Below are 20,195 nucleotides of genomic sequence, written 5' to 3'. Positions count from 1 at the left end.
TTTCGGGGATTGAAGATGTCCAAAATAGAAAACAAAAGTTTTTCTTTAAAATAAATTTTTTCAAAGGTTAAAGTTGGTATATACCTGGTTTTTCAAAATTTCACTTTTCTTTTCAAAAAGATTTTCAAGGAATATAATGCTCTGTGAACAAATAAAAATGCTTGTTTGTATTGCAGGCCTTTTACGGTTTCAAAATATGGTTTTTAATAGTGCACTTCAGTTCACTAAGTTTTGAGCAAAATTCTATAAATATTCATAAGTAGTGACATTAGCTATATATTTCATTTTGAATCACGTGTTTTGTATCACCTGGTCCGGCTACTCGATAATTGCTGTATATTGGTGACACTCCGGCTGCACAAAATTGATTATTTCACGATGTGACTTTTCCTTGCAGTTTTATTAGCAGTGAATTTGTAAAAATTACTGGGATATCTCAGTGTTGCTTTTAGATAGTGAAATCCAATAATGCCATTTGGGTCCTACCTCGTCAATTCTGGACACCGCTGTTCCCAACTGTTTGACCGTCAACACCTGCTGCTCCTCAAACTCCAACTGCCGCAGCAGCTTGGGGTACTTGTTGGACATCAGCTACAAAAAAAAACCAAGATAACAGATTTTCTTCTTACAAACTAGAAATCTAACAATGATTTTTTTTATCCTTCAGTGCACAAACGCAATCTAATACAATGAAATACTGGTTCTTATACGTTAAAGGGAAGATACAACATTTGCAAACATCAAAAAACAAAATGACCAAATTATCATGAAATACCTTACTGGATTTTAAGGGAATGACAGTCTAAACAAGGCATCCTGTAAACTCATGGCTACTGGTGTGCTGACATTTTCAAGAAAATTTGTATATTTCCAATGCTGGTCGGCCGACCAGCGTTGCAAAAAACTGGCTTATTTTCAAAAACTACTTCTAATTTTTCATATTTACGTATTCCATGTTTTCTTTGCAATTGATAACACGAATGTGAAGGGTACAAACCTGCCAGACTGATTTTCTGACCTTACAATTCCCCAAAGTCTACAAATTCTTCCATTTCATCTTAAGCGGGGTCAGGGAATCAGATTACAAGAACATGATTGGTTTTCTTGGTTTTTCCAGCATCTTCAAGCCCAAAACGTGAACCAAGTCAGTTTAACAATATTTGTTATATAACTGACATACAGATCCTAGTCATTTGATTGGAGGAACTCACATCACATGGCATTCGTTATTGCTCCCATTCACGCCGCGGCTCAAAAAGTACTATCCGCCCATGGGGAATGGGAAATACTATTCAACAGTTAGGATCATGGCGCGGTATTGGTGTGCAAATGCATGCTGGTGTGCGCGTTCAGCGTTGCATGTATTGTTCCAAAGAGCCAGCGCTACAGCGTTAGGTTCAAACATTTTCGTGATGGGGTGGTTTGGAAGAGAGAAATAGATTTTCCTTTAGTTTTGTATTGAAAAAAAGTTCAAATATATCAAATGACAAGGATCTATATGTCAGTTATACACAACAAATATTGAGTGGCTTTAAATTGTGAAATGGGAGGAATATTATCGCTCGGTAAAATCTGGACTTTTCCAGTTCACTCTGCTTCGCCTCGTGAAATGGAAAAGTCCAGATTTTACCTCGCGATAATATTCCTCCCATTCCACACTGAGCCACTCAATATTTGTATACTATAACATTCTAATCCTCCAAATCCATTTATTTCTAAAAATTGCAGCAAAAGCAAATGTTGTACATTCCCTTTAAAGGCATACAGAATCATTTGCATTTATCCCAAAAATAGCCTGTCAAATTGTTAGGCCAAAAAAAAGAGGGTCTCCGGTTTCTGGTATGGAGCTTGCTTCAAATGTCGGCTGATGACTGCAAATGGTGCCCGACTAAACTTAGTACAAATAGGCCTATATGGGATTGGGAGTCCAGAGAGGCCACATAAAGCTTATTCTCGACCATAACTCCATCTAAAAACACGTTAAAATTGTGCAGCAGCAGGATTCCAGTCAAACCAGTGAGTTTGGCGGTTTTGAGACATAATCTTTCATTGAAAAAAAAAACTTTTTCATTTTGCCGACGCGCATGGCTACAGCGACGCGCGCGCATACCAGAAACCGGAGACTTTTTTTTTTGGCCTTATCAAAAGGCTTATTTGGATTAAGGATTGGAATGGTACTATGCACCCTGTGACATAGATCCATCTGGTTTGCTGTCATTTAGAAGGAATCAAGAAATGTAGGTGATTCCCAATGATCAGTCAAACGACTGAGATTTGCAAACATTGTGTTACGTAATGAAAATGATGTGCATGCTTTTTCCCCCGTTTTCTCAAAAAATTTAATTTCAACTGAGTTGAAACTTCCACACGTTATCATTGCAAACTAACAAAATGCACAGAATGCAAATGATTCTATATGCCTTTAATACATGCAGGTATTAAGTGAGTAAAATTTTTTTTTTAAAGATTTGTACAAGCCAATTACTCAGTTACTATTTTCTGTTAATATCTCCATGAAATTGTTCGCATGTCACTACTGTAAAGATTTTGTGGGCTCTCTCTATTTACCATTCTATCATTTGCAGCTATTTGAATGTTGTCCACCGTTGTTCTCATCCGCTGGGCAATTCGCTGACGGACGCTTTGCAATGTCTCGTTCCCGTGACCCTGATAAAAAAAAGGAAAATGCTCTGGTTGAGTGATTACTAAAATTTCCAAAGATTAAAGATTTTTAGGATCTTGCAGACGTGCTCAATATCCGTCTCAGAAAAAAAAAATTTCTTGCGTATATAACAATTCAAGAAATTAAATTTTTTAAATGTGCACATATTTTCTCCAAAATTCAAACACTTGGCCTCTATTTTCAGCCAAAAAAATACGCAACAAACAAAAAACAAAGCAAAACACACAAAAATTCAGAATTTCAAATATTAGCTCCCCTCAAGTTTCCATTCTACAACCAAACTTTTGCTTGCTATAACATACTAACCACCCAAATCCATTTATTTCTGAAAATTGCAGCAAAAGCAAATGTTGTACATTCCCTTCAAGGCAGAGAGAAAGGTTAATATTTCATAAATATATCACACAGAACTTAGAATACCATGATTCAGTAATTTATTTATCACGCGTTGGAAGTTGATTTCAGACACATTACAAAGACATAAACAAAATCGGGACCCACCAACATAGGGCTGGATAGCTCAGTTGGTAGAGCGCCGGAACGGCAATCCGGAGGTCGCAGGTTCAAACCCCGCTCCAGTCAATTTCTTTGTTCAATCTTATTAAAACTGCTTGTTGAAATTTAGGAGAGATCAGAAACTCACCACAAGGATGAAGTCGTACTTGGGTGAGTCGCAGATGACCTGCATGGTGATGGGCTGTCCCTGGTACGACGCGCCGTGTGGCAGGATGGTACGAGGCGTGAGATGCTGGTCCTCAACCGTGGTGATGTACGTCTCGGCTAGCTTGAGGAGTCGCTCGATCACTAGTAACTTTGCCGCTCTGTTAAAAAAAAATCAACCCAAAAAACACACCATTCATAAAAATTGTTGATGTCCCTAACATGGTGCACTTTGATTTTTCGCCTCTAGCGCCTTCCTAGAGCAAAAGTTTTATCTCAAATTTTACAGTAAGTAAAATTTCATCAAGCTCTAATCATTCCCATTCATAAATCTTGAGTTTTTCTCCCCATTACAAGGTTAGCAAAGAAATTTTATTTTGGCGTGATTTTCCAATATATTTTTTTGAAGTGCACAATGAACCCTTTTAAAATGCACTCAAAAATAAGAAAATAATTTGCTGACAACTTGTAATTGTGTGAGTAAAAAAAGGCCTTGAAAGTTTTGACTGTTTTGTAGTCGTGAAAATTAAAGACGTAATTGTTTTTTTCATTCAAACACTTTTATTCCATGATTTTTTTTCTCTTAAGTATGTGAAGAAGACATATCAAAGATAACAATATCAATAAATCAGAAAATAAAAAAATAAAAATAAATAACCTGTTTTTTTTTTTTTTTGCATTTTTCTCCACTACAGCCTTTGAGGCATTCAGAAAGAAATAAAAAGAAAAGAGAAAAAAAAGCAAGAAAGAAAATAATTGACACAAGGTGAAATCATAACAAAAACGGAGAGCCACGAACCAAGAAGAAAACCAAAGAAAGCAACATCTTGTGGCCCACTCCTGCCAAGAAATCTACACAGAGCATCACAATCAATGTACTTGGCATTGTTCACCCCTTTAACTTGCATTTTCTGGATCCTAATCAACTTTGATGTGGGTGGGGATGGGGGTTGGGGTGGGGGAGGGGGAGGGGGTCACGAATTTGGTATATAAAGGCAGAGGGAAGGTCAAAGGCACAGTGACTGCTTGAGACTGGGAAAAAATATTAATCCTGAGATAAGGCCAGTATTTTTGTTTATTTATTGGATTTGGAACATAACACAAAATTTGGCAGGGTCGGAGGACGGAATAAAAATAACCATTCAATTTTAAAGGTACTTTTTCATTTCTTCCTTCGGATGGGACGTAAAGCCGTAGGTCCCGTAGGTTGTGTAATGCACGTTAAAAGAACCCAGTAACACTTATTGCTAAGAGAAGGGGTTTGCCCCGGTGTTTCTGGCAGTGGCTGCTTAATGCCCCGCAGCACCTTGTAAACCCTTATAAAGGTGCTACATAATGGTTCTCATATTTCTCATGTACTTTATCTACCTGTCTCTAATAATAGACATAATTTCCAGCGCCTTGAGTACCTATTTGTTGGTAGATACATGTGCTATATAAGACTTCGGTATTATTATTATTATTATTATATGTAATGCGATCAAGCTAAATGAGTCGTATGTCGGCCCTTATCAATTTTTTTTTTTTTTTACAATTTTGAAAGGAGCTATCTTTCAGTTTATATTTGGTAGAATCCCAAGTGAATACGACCTTCCATTCAGAAGTTATGGGACTTAGAACACAGGCAGATCAGAAAGAAGAAACAGAGAAATCAAACATGACGTCCCCTAATCTGACACTGCCCCTAACATGACACACTTTTTTTGCCTCTAATGTCTTGCTAGAGCAAAAGGTTTACCTAAAATGTCACAGTAAGTGAAGTTTCATCAAGCTCTAAACATTTCCGTTCCAAAAGAGAAATTTTACTCTGGCTCGATATTCCAATTTTATTTTGTAGTGTGAAGTGAATCATTTTAAATGTGCCTAAAACAAGAAACTAATGTTCAGACAAACAAGCAGTTGGATAGGTGCGTGGAGATATTTATGATTTATCAGAATTTGCCAAACTTAAAGAATTGTTTTAATTCTCATTTGGGAATTTCTTAGATTTGTTTAAGTGCGCCCTTCTGCCTATCTTGTGCCTAATTTCCGGACGCAACTGTTTTTGAATTTCGGACTAAATTTCACGACATTCAAATTGTTCACAAGGGTCCAACAGCAATTATTATTAGGGTAATTAGTACCAGTATTTAACTGAATGAATTGGAAGCTTGTCAACAAAGAAGTTTGGCAACACTGCATGAGGAAAGTCGGGGGAAACGTCAAAGTGCGCCACGTTAGGGGACGCCATGTAGCATGATCCATGTGGAACAAGAACGTGTGTCCGACGAAAATTGCCACTGCACGCTGGCTCCATCAATGGGCCGGATACCAGGGACGTCCACGATATGGGCTATGCTGCATTGTTGTTTTTTTTAATTTACTCAAAATACTGTGTCAGGGGAAAAAATTTATACAATGGAATCATTTTTTTTTTTTTTAAATATTAAAAATCCCGCGTCGGGAAAACGTAACCGTAATTTCTTAATTTTTTTTTTTTTTAAATTGTCAAATTCGGAGTCGGCAGGTTCGTAATCCAACAAATAAAAAAATGCTGGCCTAACTCAGCCTCGAATCCATGGGCGCGAGCATGTTCCTTCACTAACCCCTGGCCGTGATGAACACATAAACGATGCTGACTGGCTATTAAGAGCGTACGGCGCGCGCACTTCGAAGACTGCAAGCCCTTCAATGCGCTCGCGTTGTTTTCCAAACTGCGCGATGCCTGTACGATATGGATTATAGTAGCCTTGTTTTTCGCCCCCAAAAAACTGTACCTTCGGTTGTAAAGGGACGGAAGAGGTACGTACATTTAATACAAATCCTTGCTAAATAACGCGACGTCGAAACCTTATGTTTGAAAGGATTGATTCGTCAAAAAAACAACTTTCAACATTTTAAACATGGCGTCGCGCATTAGATACATCGACTGCAGTACAATTAAATGTGCCACTATTTGGCACATTTAATTAGACAATTCCAGGGGTTAAGACCATGCAGGGCATGATGGGAAAGAACATGGCGCAGCAAGATCGTACCCATGGAAACGAGGTTGGGCCTAACTAACAACAATGGAGAGCAAGGGAGAGGATAATTCACAAATAAAATGGAATTCATTTAATCACCTCAAATATGACGGACAGGAGAAATAGAGCATGTTAGTCTACCCCAGTTCACGGTTCACTTTTTATGCGAACGACTTGGAACCAAACACTGACTAGTCTAGCCAAAGACTCCCGCATTTGAATATACCCAATTGTAATCTGCTTTGAGGACAGAGCATACCATCCGACACGTTGAGTCCCCTCCCCCCCCCCTCACAAACTCAAAAAAGAGATTTGTCACATGGTGCTACGTCAATCTCACTATCTTATCATTTTCATCTGAAAGTGCACAAACATGCAGCGATTTCTTTTGGGCTTTTGCACACATAACAGTACTGGCAGCAATGGCACTAAAGTGTTCAACATTTCTCCTGAACAACTGAAAGGGTGCTTATAATTGGTGTTCCCTTACGTGACGCACTTTGACTTTTAATCCGACTTTCCTCATGTGGTGTTGCCAAACTTCTTAGTTGACAAACTTCAAATTCATTCAGTGAAATACTGGTACTTTTACGTTATTAATGCTTGCTATGGGCTGTGAACAATTTCAGTGTCATGAAATTTAATCCGAAATTCGCAAACGGTGCGTCCGGAAATTGGGCACAAAATCGGCTGAGTGTTCCCTAACGTGACACACTTGAACAAATCTCAGAAAATTCCAAATTTACATGAAAGAATTTCTGTATTAAAAGTTGATAAATTCTGATATGCCATTATTATCTCTACTTACATACCCAACTAAAAGTTTGTCAGAAAATTATTTTCTTATTTTTGGGGGACATTTTCAAAGGGTTCACTTTGCACTTCGAATGTAAATCGGAAAATCACGCCGAAATAAATTTCTTTGTAACGGGTAGATAAACTCGCGATGTATGAACGGGAGTGTTAGAACTTGATGAAATTTCACTTTCTGCAAAATTTCAGGCCAAACTTTTGCTCTAGCTAAGCGCTACAGGAGAAAAATCAAAGTGTGCCACATTAGGGGCCGCGCCACATTAGGGTACATCAACACTATGCACGTAGCCCGTAGCAATGCAAAAGTGTGTACAATACAAATACCTCACAGAAATACAGCTGCAATGTTATACTCATTAGTCAACCACTCACGCGGGAAAAGTGAAGGTGAAAAAAAGGGAGTTATTATCACCAGGTATACTACCAAACACTCAGTGCCATGTTATAAAATCACTTTTGCCCCCCCTAAATTTTTTTCTTCTTATATTTGGTCTTACCTTCGACAACTCGTCATTAGACCACAAGATGGTTGCTCTCTTTGACATACGACAGAGGAAACGGATGGAGGTACAGTTAAGAAAAGAGGACAGACCCGAAAAAAAGGAATCAAGTTGACAAGAATGAATGGGAACATTATGAAAGGAAGCCATTTTTTTTTTAAAGATTATGGAGTGAAATATGAGTAGCATGTCATGTGAATGTTTGTGGCTAATTTTGATTTTGTTTTAATTTGGTTTGAATAAGCAATTTGCGAGTAACCTATACCCTTTGGGATTTACATTTGAAAAACATCTGGTACACTGACTTGCTCAGAATGCTGGGCACATTTTAACTTTGAATTCTCCAGACCAAAGACACTGTTGCTATATCACATGATTCGGGGCAAGCTCTTGCATAGTTACGTAAGGGACGCTCAGCACCAATACATTGTTCACAATGGGTGAGAATGGCACAAAGACACCAGACCATGCCGGAGCTGGGGGTTGCTAGCATAAGGCTTGCCCCGAATCACGTGATACAGTAACAGTCTCTTTGGTCGGGAGAATGCTAGATTAAAACGCACAAAGCATTGTATTAAGTCAGCGTTCCAGATTTTATTCAAATTTAACTCGCAAATAGCTTATTCCGCTATTTGGTTTGGATTTTGGATACTAGATATTCAAATCCAAACTTTAAAAAATTAGACCTTCCATTTTTTGGGACACAAGCTAAAGAAAACAACTGGAACATCCCCCAATTGGCTCCGTGTTTCCTGATTGTAACTGCATTCACTCGCTAGTGGTCTTCTTGGTTAGTGAATAGCCTGCCCATTCGTCTGTTCAGAGAGTTCCCATCCATTTTTTCAACATTACAGCTCTCAAGGCCCAATGGTCATTCAATCCCGCAAACTACAAGTATACCATCCTGTATGGCATTCTGTGTGGCACGTCAACTCGTAACTTTTTGTTGGCATGACTGTGAGCTGAATGGGAACTTCCAGTGAAATTGGATAACTTTTATTGGGTTTGAAAAAAATTAGGATAACCAGATTTTGGCATCTCTGATTCCTCCCACCACTAGCTGGCCCACAAATTTTTAAAGTTTCTTTTAGCGTTAGCTATCCAGTCAGTATACAAGGATCAGTGATCAGAGATTTGATCAGTGATCGGAGATTTGATCAAAGATCATTGATTTGATCAGTGCTCAGAAATCAGTGATTTGATCAGTGAACACTGATTTGATCAGAGATCAGAAATCAGTGATTTGATCAGTGAACAGTGATTTAATCAGTGATCTGAAATCAGTGATTTGATCAGTGAACAGTTATTTGATCAGAGATCAGTGATTTGATCAGTAATCAGAAATCAGTGATTTGATCAGTGAACAGTTATTTGATCAGAGATCAGTGATTTGATCAGTGATCAGAAATCAGTGATTTGATCAGTGAACAGTTATTTGATCAGAGATCAGTGATTTGATCAGTAATCAGAAGTCAGTGATTTGATCAGTGAACAGTGATTTGATCAGTGAACAGAAATCATTGATTTCATCAGTGAACAGTGATTTGATCAGTTATCAGAAATCAGTGACTGGACCCCAGGGTAGCACCACATCAATGGTTCCAGTGACACAAAACCAATAGATCATATTTTTGAGTGAACAAGTAAGTAATGAAATCTGTCACAAGCCAATGTGGCCCATCAGGCCGGCGTTTATCTCCGGTTTCAGTGGCATGAAACGACTGAGAATATTTCTATTCCCCCTGGATGGGATGCCAGTCCATCGCAGGTTACTCCCCAGCTAATGCCGGTACCCATTTATACTCCTGTGTGGAGAGAGGCAAGTGGGGGGTGAAGTGGCTTGCCCAAGGACACATTTGACCGGCAGCTGGATTTGAATCCCTGACCCTCTGATCATGAGTCACGAACCCAAACCACTAGTGAATGAAGACGTGCTGTGAATGAAGACGTTGAGTGAATGAAGACGTGCTGTAAAGATGCCATTTTTCGGGTATCAAGACTAGAAATTTCACCTTGAATGAAATAATTTTGCAACGTAACTTCAATCTGCAGATTAAAGATTTTAAAGATGTAGTCTTTTTTAATACAACATATAACCTTAAAGGGCCCATGCAATGTGCCTTTTTTTTAATACAATCCTTTAAAATGCACCTTTGTGTCACATTCAACCTTATTTTCAATTTTCGTTTTGCCATTTTCAAGGGTATATTGGTGCCTTTTTGGTTTTTATGCTAATGCCAATTTCCATATTCATGAGCAAAATTGAGATGTCATTCCAGGCAGAAACCTCAATGTTAACAGCTATTTCAGCACCACAAGTTGGCAGAATTTTGAATAATTTGCTGTCGTGAATTTTTTTTTCTTTGGTGAATTATTGTGTCAGTACATGGCAGTAAGCCAATCAGCGATCTTTTCTCACAAATGTTTTCAATGAGCACATTTTTCGGTTCACAATATGAACACACACAAAAAAATCGAAACAGTGTCTTCCTGAAAAGTTGCACAAAATGTGTTCCAAAGAAAAATTCATCGCATGACACCTTTAAGTCAATGAATTGAGAATGGAATCTGTTTTGTACCCAAAAATGGCATCGTACAGCACCTTTCTCACAAATCAGCTACGGCTTGTCGCATCTCACCTCAAGGGGCTTGGGATCGTGGCTACGCCAGGCACAGTAGCCGCAGTCAGCGTCTTGGTGGCTTGGGAGATAGCACGGGCTACGGCTGTGCCTCCCAGCGCGATGGTGGCTAGCTCCAGCCTGTGGTAGCACTCTGCGATGAAGCCATTATGCAAGGCAACAGGATCCTTGTATTAGAAGAAAAAACAAAACAAGCACTTTATATCTTTGTTCCAAGATTTGTCTGCCGTTTCAATGACAAACCCACACAATGTTTAATGGAAGAGCAGATCATTTGCAGCTGTCCAAAAAGTTTGAAGAGAACAATAAAAGAAGGCAATTTCCAAAGATGCATTTTTTAAGCTCCATGTCTCTGTCTCATCATCAGACCTTCAAGTTTTGGTCTTCAACCCTCAAGTTTCAGTGTCAGTCTCAGACTTCCAGGTCTCACCATTGAACTTGGACCTTCAGGTCTTGGTCCCTGCTTTTACTCTTAATGTCTCTGTCTCATCATCAGACCTTCAAGTCTTGGTCTTAGACCCTCCAGTTTCAGTGTCAGTCTCAGACTTCAGGGTCTCACCATTGAACTTGGACCTTCAGGTCTTGGTCTCGGCTTTGGACCTTAAAGCCTTGAACTTGGAGCTCTAGGTCTTGGTCAGGAACATTAGGTCTCTGTTTCTTTCTCAGACTAGGACCTTCAGGTCCTGGTTTCCGACCTTCAGGTCTTGGGTTTGGACCTTCAGTTTGGGTTTCAGGCGTTAGTCTTGGTCTGGGACCTTTAGGTGTCGGTCTCAGACCCTCAGCTACCAGTCTTGGTCTTGAGCCTTCAGGTCTCTTTCAAGGTTCCTTCAGATTTCAGTCTTGACTCTGGACTTTCTAGTCTGAACTGAACCACGGAAACCTACCTTCTTGAGCTTGCGTGACAGGTTGGAATAGCACATCTTCATCAGATGCCTGATGGCCTGATCGGCAATCTCCTCCACAGGAGTCTCAAGAGCTACCTGCCACATAAAGTCCAGACCGTACAAATCCAGCTTCTCCACCACCTATGGATAAAAAAATATAAAACATGACATGTGAAGCCTAGTCGAGCTGGTCCCAGAGCACACAGAATTTAATTCTATTGATTCAGAGTGGCCAAAAAGTTTGTAGGATTAGCTGTAGTGGTAACGTGATGGCAAATAAACATCCACTTTCACCAAAGGTAGAAATGGATATGTATACAGGGTGAGTAAAAAAAAAAATGAAACCCAAATGTTGGGACCATTGTTTTAGTGAAGTTCTGCATGTAGCACTTTCAAAATCTAGGATATGAAAGGCCAATTCATAAGCTTTCTTTTAGTACAAAAATCATTGTAATCACTCATGTACTTTTCAAGTTACAGAATTTTAAACACAACCACCGTTTTAAAGCTCTGTCCAAGGATCACAAAAAAGTTCAGTATTCTTTCAGCAAAACGAAAACAAATCATACAGGGATGTGTGTGAATTGTTTTGGTTTTGCTGAAAGAATGCACACCTTTTTGTGTGATCTGTGGACAGACCTTTAATTCCGTAAAACTACATGAGTGATTTGAATGATTCTTGTACTTAAAGAAAGCTTATGAATTGGGCTTTCACATCCTAGAATTGAAAGTGCTACATGCAGAACTTCAATAAAACAATAGTTCCGACATTTGGGTTTCGTTTTTTTTTTACTCACCCTGAATGGCAGCATCAAGCTGTATACTCTCCGGGGAGTTGAGATGGTCTGTGGAATGTTTTTATTTGGCCCGATGTGCAGGGGTAATAATATTGCACTGTGACATGAGAATCTGTTTGGTTCATATCTGTGCCACATAAGTACATATTATAATAAGGGAATAAATGTGTGCTTGGGAGGTGTTAGACGCTATGTTTAAGACTGGTTGGAGTCTGGTTGCTGATATTTACCTGAGCCAAACCTATTCATAATTACCTTTTCCGTCAAAACACCCAAATTTTTCGGTCCAAAAGTCAAAACAAGTCAATGATTAAACTTTTCCAACAATTTTGTTCAAGAATTTTACTAGCTATATAATGGAATGTCCAGCTCGTGAGTATGATGTTAACAACTCCTTTTGTGGATTTTGGTGCACGCTTCGCGCGTACTGCACAATGACACGCAGCTGTGGCGAGTGCGTTGAGAATTTAGGATTAGGAAATTCTGACTCACTAGTAGTATTGCGAATGCCTACGTGAGGATAGTGAACATTCAACTAATAAAACAGTAAAAAGCACTGGATTTCATAGAGTTCAAATTTCATGTGACACTGGAAAAGTGTTTAGGACCAACCAGCCATGTCTTTATCACCCGTTTAAGACAGGCCACGTGATGGGCTCTCGACCAATGAGAATGGGTAAACTATCTTAGGTATTTATGAATTATTATTAAGAACTCACCAGACCAGTGGCTGTCTTTTTCAAAGCGTCGCTGTTGATGTTGACAGTTTCAAAGAAGGGTTTGATGCATTCAAAGCCCGTCGGGGAGAGAGTGGTGGGGTCTAGCTTGAGCAGTTTCTCCTTGAAGAGTTGCATCTGGGTGTCTTGCTCCAGGTCAGTCAGGCCGACACGGAACCACTCAAAGCATGTCTGACATAGGGAGGGAGGATAGATGCTTAGCTCAAAAATAGCTCCACATGATTCCCAAATTCTCAGAGAAGAAATTACTTAGCAACGCTTTTGAATACTGAAACTTTAATCAGTCAACAGGGTGAGTAAAAAAGCGGAACCCAAACCCCAAAAATATATTTCATATTAAAAAAAAAAATTTAGCACCAAAAATAATAATGACTGGAAAGCCAATTTCAGACACTAGTTTTCGATGAAAAAAATACTGAAATAGCTCGATCCGTTCAGAGAATATCACCATTTAAACGCCATGACCCTAAAACCTCTTTCATAAAAAAAACCCCATTTATTGGGTGTTTTGACTGTTTGGAACAACAAAGAAAATGACACAGAATACTTGTTTCAACAAATACACAATATCTCTATAAAAAACCCGGCTTCGGCAAACAATACGAAAAATCCACTTTTTTTTTAAAAGATGGGCCTTCAAAAGGACTTTGTTGAATATTTTTAACTTTAAAACTGAAGTTTTATCGCTGGTGATGTTTGAAGACAATTGTGATGACGATTCTTGAAATCGCATTTTTGGACAAAAGAGGTTTTTGTGGTGATTGTGTTTAAATGGTGATATTCTCTGAACAGATTGAGCAATTTAAGTACTTTTTTTATCTAAAAGAAGTTTATGAAATTGGCTTTTCAGTTGTTTTTATATTTTGTACTCATAAAAAAATGTAAAATATATTTTTGAGGTTTGGGTTCCGCTTTGTTTGACTCACCCTGTTGTGTTACTGACTTTGGCATTGAAGATAAATGTGTAATTGTTTTCCTGAAAATATCTAATTTGGACGTCTATTCAATGATTTGGAACCTGTAAACTCATGATTTCGCTGAATTCATGAACTCATTGTTGTTAGCTTATATGTGACCCTGCCGTTTATAAAATCTTTGCAGCGGTGTTTAAACAGCCTTTTAAAACCACCCACATGACAAGCTCTCGACCAATAGATATACGTTATCTGTCTCAGGTGTTTATGAATAACGGACTAAGCAGCAAAATCATAAACTGAAATATATGAATTGACTATTTGGACTGTGCTTGGCCTTAGGGTCCAAATTCAGGTCATCTTTACGTTTGGCCCACAATTGCAGAATCGGACCGTATCAACCCATTTCATGAAACTGACCTCAACGTCAAATTCACAGGCGTCAGGATTGGCCACCAGGCAATCCCATATCTCCCGCGCTCGGTGCCAGTGCAAATACAGCGCCCCCTCTTGGAGAATGAAGGCCAGGAATCGCAAGTGGACATCCAGGTACTGCCAGAATAAATATTTATACAAAATGAGGAACGCACATCAATAAAGCCAACGCATACAGGGGGGGGGGGGGGGTAAAAATAAAACGAAACCCAAATGTCGGGACCATTGTTTTAGTGAAGTTCTGCATGTAGCACTTCCAAAATCTAGGATTTGAAAGCCCAGTCATTAAGCTTTCTTTTAGTACAAAAATCATTCAAAGCACTCATGTAATTTTCAAGTTACAAAATTTTAAACACAACCACCGTTTTAAACTTCAGTTCACGGCTCACAAAAACTTAAGTGTTCTTGCAGCACAATGAAAACAAATCACGTAGGGATGTGTGTAAATTGTTTTCGTTTTGCTGAAAGAACACGGGGCATTAAAATACGTTTATACTGAAATTTGCATCCTTGTGGAGACATTTCTTTGTTATTGTCTACTTAAGTTTTCGAGTTTGAAAGTACAGTTTCAAAATGCTCTTATTTTAACCAGAATTAATTTCCTTGGCTGAAATTTGGACTTAATATCCCTTTTCTAAAACTCTACCATTTGCGACAGTTCAACATACCTTGGAAATTCCTAGTTTTTTAGTGAAATCCATATATCTATTTCGCGAAAACAAAATTGCCCTGTGGAGACATGTACAATCTTTTGTCCCTATTGTGTGCATGTCTCCAGAGGGCACGGTGTATCAGATAATATATATACATATTTTACCTCTTCGTGTGTGTAGCGGCCATCTATTGATACTTTGGGTCCCAGGGGTTGTCCTTCTGCGATGGCCATCTTGTGATATTTAAGCAGACTTTGTGTCGTCAGTTTGATGATGTCATAGCTCTTGTTCAGCTCTTGTGGCAAACCCTACAAACAAAATTACACCATCAACAATAAATGAGAAAGTACCACACTTGCAGCTTCTTCCAAAATGTATAGAGCACACATCAGACCTTTATAAAGACTATGGAGTAAAATCATTGGGAGGAACTTATTCCATGGTATTTTTTCGCTGAAAGGCACTTTCCCTTAAGTTTTGGCACTTTACCTCATCTTTTGGCACTTCACATTTTCCTCAGGCCCTTTACCTTATCTTTAGGCACTTTACGGTATCTTTAGGTGCATTACCTTATCTTTAGACACTTTACCTCATCTTTAGGCGTGTTACCTGATCTTTAGGCACTTTACCTTACGTTAAGGCTCTTTGCCTTATCTTTAGGCTCTTTATCTTATTTTTTGGGCACATTTCTTTATCTTTAGGTACTTTACCAAATCTTTAGGCATTTTACCTTATCTTAAGGTGCTTGACCTTATCATTTGGCACTTTGGCCTTATTTTTAGGCACTTTACCTTATCTTGACTTTAGTCACTTTACTTACTTATTGGCACATTTCTTTGTCTTTAGGCACTTTACCGTATCTTTAGGCACTTTACCTTATCTTTAGGCTCTTTACAATAGGCACTTGACCTTATCATTTGGCACTTTTACCTCATTTCTAGGCACCCTCACCTTATCTTTAGTCACTTTACTTATCTTTCGGCACATTTCTTTATCATTTGGCACATTTCCTTATCTTTTGGCACTACACCTAACCTTTAGGCACTTTACTTTATCTTTAGTCACTTTACCTTATCTTTTGACACTTTACCTTATCTTTAGGCACTTTACCTTATCCTTAGGCACTTTACCTTGTCTTTGGTGTAGCTCTGTTTTGTGATTCCTCTGGTGATGGAGTGCAGTTGCCTCAGTGCTGGTACAACCAACAAACCCTGCACACACAAAAAATCCAATTGATTATATCCTATATGTGACCAAGACAATATCTTTAAGTTATGTTGGATGAACTTAATTTATGATGATTCTTCCAAACAGAGAGTTAAGAGTTAACATTGGGTTCAATTCCTCGTAAGTTCCACGGCAATGATTTGTGACTCATTGTTAATAAGTCTTCTGGTCTTTGTAACACAGAATTTTTTTTGAGAACTACTTTTTTAAATAGACATTAAGTGGTGACAAATTGTCAACTTGTTTTAATAGAGAAACTACTTTTTTACGTTGGTCACTCCAAAGGGGTAGACCGAGTATCACCCGTTATCCAAGGAGCCAATCTCCTGTGTAACATTTGATATGTCTAGACATGCAGATATATGCAAGCCGAGCGCCAGCCAATCGGAGTTGACTTTACTCAATCGTGACTTCATTTCATTCCAAAATCAGGACTAAATGGTTTGATTGGTCAATTTGAATGCAGTGTTTTGTAATACAACAGCTGGGCGCATATGCGCGTAACATGGTACAGAGCGCATGACACAGGTTTTTTTTTATCTATTGCCAATGACGCGCAATGGGTGAATAATCGAAGACCTGATATAGAAAGCGCCCGCTGATTGGTCAAAATCTAGAGGTCAAGAGGCGGTTGTCTTGCCTAATTAATCAGCGAATCTGCTCACATATCATAGACCACAGCATTCACCGTGGTCTATTACATAGGCTACCAAAGGGGGGGGGGGATTGGAAAATTTGAGGGCCAAATTACCTTCTTGATGTCCCCGACACACTTGCCGATGTACTTGTGTTTGACGGTCATATTGACGGTGATGGAATCACAGAGTATGGCCAGCTGTTCGTCCAGGGCTTGCTGGAGGTGTGACGCGGAGATGCCCGGCATGTGGGCCAGGTCCCAGAGCAGCTCCAGAACCTTACTGGTCGTCTTAGCATTGCGGGCCTCGCGGCCGATCCGGCCAATCAGGCTAAGGAGTTTCTCCTGGATGCGATCGTTCTCGTTGGTCCAAGCCTTGATTTTAAAATATAATATAATGCAGGGATATTAAGATCGGAGACCAGTTTTACGGAGCTGTTTTTAGCAGACTGCTTGGCAAATTTTTGCGCTTAGTAAAAGTTTGGCAGAGTACCAGTCAACAGCATTATACATGACATGAGATTCTGGCTGGTAACCTGATTTTGCTGTGCACATCTTTTTCTGTGCTAAGCTGTATTCTGTGTGAAGTCAATCCATGAATCACATTATGTTCCCAAGGGACATTCAGTTTTGTGCATGAGTGAACTCATTTGCATAATCATGATTTTGTTTATTTTGACCTTCATTCATCCTGTTGGTCTTCCTGCTAAACTTCTCAAGAATAATTCATATCGTCATGGACGTGCAACAAGGTCGGATCTCCTAAAATGGGCCGTACATAAAAAGCGAGTTTCAGAATGACATAAGGTCGTATCTCACATAAAATACCCCGGATGTACACACAAAGTCAATGGATATCGAGATGCAACCTTGTTGCACGGAGCGTATTCGCATGAGAGACGACTTTGCTGCAGAATGGAGTTACGACCAGGGTGACCGTTTTAGCCGATTTTCGGCTTACTTTGACAGATTTTTGGTTAAAAAAACGAGTTTGACAGAAAATTTGACAGAATGGATATTTTTGGCAGATTTCTGGCAGAATTCTGCAAAAATGGTTATTTACAGAAAACCATAGCTAATTTGAAAAAAAAATGGTACATTTGTCCAAAAACTCTTCAATCTTTTCAAACAAACTCTTGCATAATGGGACAGGTTGGCTGGACTAGGCACTGAGGTTCACTGGGAACCGGACTTCACGCCGCAACCACAATAATTTCATAACATATTTATGTGACTATAAACTATTAATAACGCGATTTGAACCTTAATTAAGGCAGTACTACAAATCTGCATGTGATTTTAAGGGTTTTTAGTGTATTTCGAGGAAATCTGGGGAATTTGGCAGAATTTTTGATAAATCTGACAGATTTTTGAAGCGCATTTAGCAGGATTTTACCATGACCTTACGGTCACCCTGGTTATGACCTTGTTGCCACTGGCACGAAGATATTAACCCAAGGTCACAATGAACTCTTGCACTACCCATTTTCACTAATTTTAAAGCTGTTTAGAAAATCGTGGGGTGGGGGGGGGGGGGGGGGGGGGGGGGGAGTGGTGGGGTAGGGCTGAAGGTGGGAGGAGTGGGGTGGGGGGAGTGGGGTGGCGGTGGGGTGGGGGGTGGGGGTGGGGGTGGGAGGTAGGGGGTGGGGGGGGGAATGGGAGGACGGAAGTGACTTGGTTCATATACCTTCTGAATCAGACAGAACAGATGCTCCAGTTGTTCCGTACTGAATTTAACAGCCACAGCCGACATGATGGAATGAATGTTCTCTACCACCGTCAGTGGCTGGTCGTTCTGTTACACAGACGAAAAAAGCAAATAAGCAAGGTGCCAGAATTCTTTTAACTTGTCAAAAATATTTCCAGTACACTCTAAGATAATAAAAAAACCTAGATATTTAATGTTGTAAAGTCTAAGACTTTATACATGGTGGCTTAGTTTGTAAGTTGGGCAGTGATTTTTTTAAGCTTTGCAACAAACACACAAAGCTTGGCGGGTTTTACAGGTTGAAAAACACTGATCTGTATAATTCTGGTTCCCCATTTCAAATTAGTAAATAGAACAGAATTGTTCATTTTTCTCCTAAGTTATATATTTTTTCTAATTTTAATTTCTAATTAAATTTATAATTTTCTAATTCTAATTTTGGTCCTGATTTTTGGAAATATTTATCCTTACCTGCATGTTCCATATCCCAGTTAGCTCTTCCAGGGATAATTTGGTACCCAGGAACACCACTATACCCTTCAGTCTGTCACAGTATTGCGCCTGGTCAATGTTGCCTGCAAGGATCATAACAATATTGTGGTGCTTATATAACGTGTTATGCCTCAGAGCGATTCACAATTATTACCCCTGTTCAACAGGCCATGGGACCCCTTTTCTGCAGCAGCTCGAGACCAGCACAATCATCGCAGGTACCCGTTTATACTCCTGGGTGGAGAGGGGCAATTGTAGTAGAGTGTCTTGCCCAAGAACACAAGCATCAGTGCAATCTGGTCTCTACCCTCACAGGTACCCATTTATACTCCTTGGTGGAGAGAGACAGTTGTAGTAAAGTGTCTTGCCCAAGAACACAAGCATCAGTGCAATCTGGTCTCTACCCTCACAGGTACCCATTTATACTCCTTGGTGGAAAGAGGCAATTGTAGTAAAGTGTCTTGCCCAAAAACACATGCATCAGTGCAATCTGGTCTCTACCCTCACAGGTACTTTTTTATACTCTTCGGTGGAGAGAGGCAATTGTAGTAAAGTGTCTTGCCCAAGAACATAAGCATCAGTGCAATCTGGTCTCTACCCTCAGAGGTACCCATTCATACTCCTGGGTTGAGAAAGGCAATTGTAGTAAAGTTTCTTGCCCAAGAATACAATCACCAATGCAACCTAGTCTATACCTCAATTTCTGTAAAGGGCAAATTTCCCGGCCAACTTCTGATATACAGCCAAACGCCATACTGATTCGCATGAGTCATTTTCACAGTTTGTACATACGATATTTCCTGCCAAAACCTCACATGTTTCAATACTCTGGGTATGCACTGGAGCAAAAACTGTACGACAATATGCCGTGCACAACGGCCAATTTAAGGTTGCTCCATCTCCACACACTTCACGGACTTTTTTGTGTGTGTACAAAAGACATGCAGGATTAGCATGTTGAGACGTCACCCGAAGGCCAGTCGAAGCAATCTTGACGTCTTAACCCGTCAGCCGTGCCTGTGTATAAAAACAGCCAGTGCGTGTTATCACGCCTCGACGCAAACTGGTTAATGAGCAGTATCCAACAACCTACCTTCAAGTGCTATGGACAGGACCTTCTTGTCCACCAACCAATTAAGAACCACTTCCTCCTGGATGGCCGTGCGATGGTTCCTAGCTGATGAATCCTCTATCAATTTAGTAATCTGTCAAAAATCCGAAAATGCAAAGTCAGATTACTCCTGATTCTCAATTCAATTCCATATTACATTTTATATATAACACCTGCATAGATCATTTGATTGGTGGAATGCAGTCACATGACACTGAATCATGATCATTGATACATCGTGCAATTTGGTTCTGTTTACCCTGCATTTTGGTTCCATTCGTTTCGTTCCACTGCAAGCATGCC

General features: G+C 39.5%; 1 protein-coding gene and 1 non-coding gene across 3 annotated transcripts in view; one reads left to right on the top strand and one right to left on the bottom strand.

Moving 5' to 3' along the window:
• Positions 1–20,195, bottom strand: part of LOC119742606 (ubiquitin carboxyl-terminal hydrolase 24-like) — a 99,203-nt gene that overhangs the window by 61,473 nt on the left and 17,535 nt on the right. For both annotated transcript variants that reach the window (XM_038218722.1, XM_038218724.1), the window contains exons 8-21: positions 19,875–19,986; positions 18,761–18,864; positions 18,269–18,376; positions 16,699–16,956; positions 15,851–15,931; positions 14,885–15,028; positions 14,053–14,184; positions 12,701–12,889; positions 11,185–11,325; positions 10,301–10,467; positions 7,659–7,697; positions 3,327–3,504; positions 2,569–2,667; positions 487–591 (exon numbers count right to left, since the gene is read on the bottom strand). In XM_038218722.1, coding sequence (XP_038074650.1) covers positions 487–591; positions 2,569–2,667; positions 3,327–3,504; positions 7,659–7,697; positions 10,301–10,467; positions 11,185–11,325; positions 12,701–12,889; positions 14,053–14,184; positions 14,885–15,028; positions 15,851–15,931; positions 16,699–16,956; positions 18,269–18,376; positions 18,761–18,864; positions 19,875–19,986 — 1,857 coding nt within the window. The remainder of the gene's footprint in view (positions 1–486; positions 592–2,568; positions 2,668–3,326; positions 3,505–7,658; positions 7,698–10,300; positions 10,468–11,184; positions 11,326–12,700; positions 12,890–14,052; positions 14,185–14,884; positions 15,029–15,850; positions 15,932–16,698; positions 16,957–18,268; positions 18,377–18,760; positions 18,865–19,874; positions 19,987–20,195) is intronic.
• Positions 3,193–3,265, top strand: Trnaa-ggc. Its single transcript has one exon. It is a non-coding gene; the product is annotated as a tRNA-Ala (tRNA).

This window comes from Patiria miniata, unplaced genomic scaffold (genome assembly GCF_015706575.1).
Source record: "Patiria miniata isolate m_02_andy unplaced genomic scaffold, ASM1570657v1 HiC_scaffold_6, whole genome shotgun sequence".
NCBI lineage: Eukaryota > Metazoa > Echinodermata > Asteroidea > Valvatida > Asterinidae > Patiria > Patiria miniata.
This window is presented reverse-complemented; position numbering and strand designations above follow the sequence as displayed.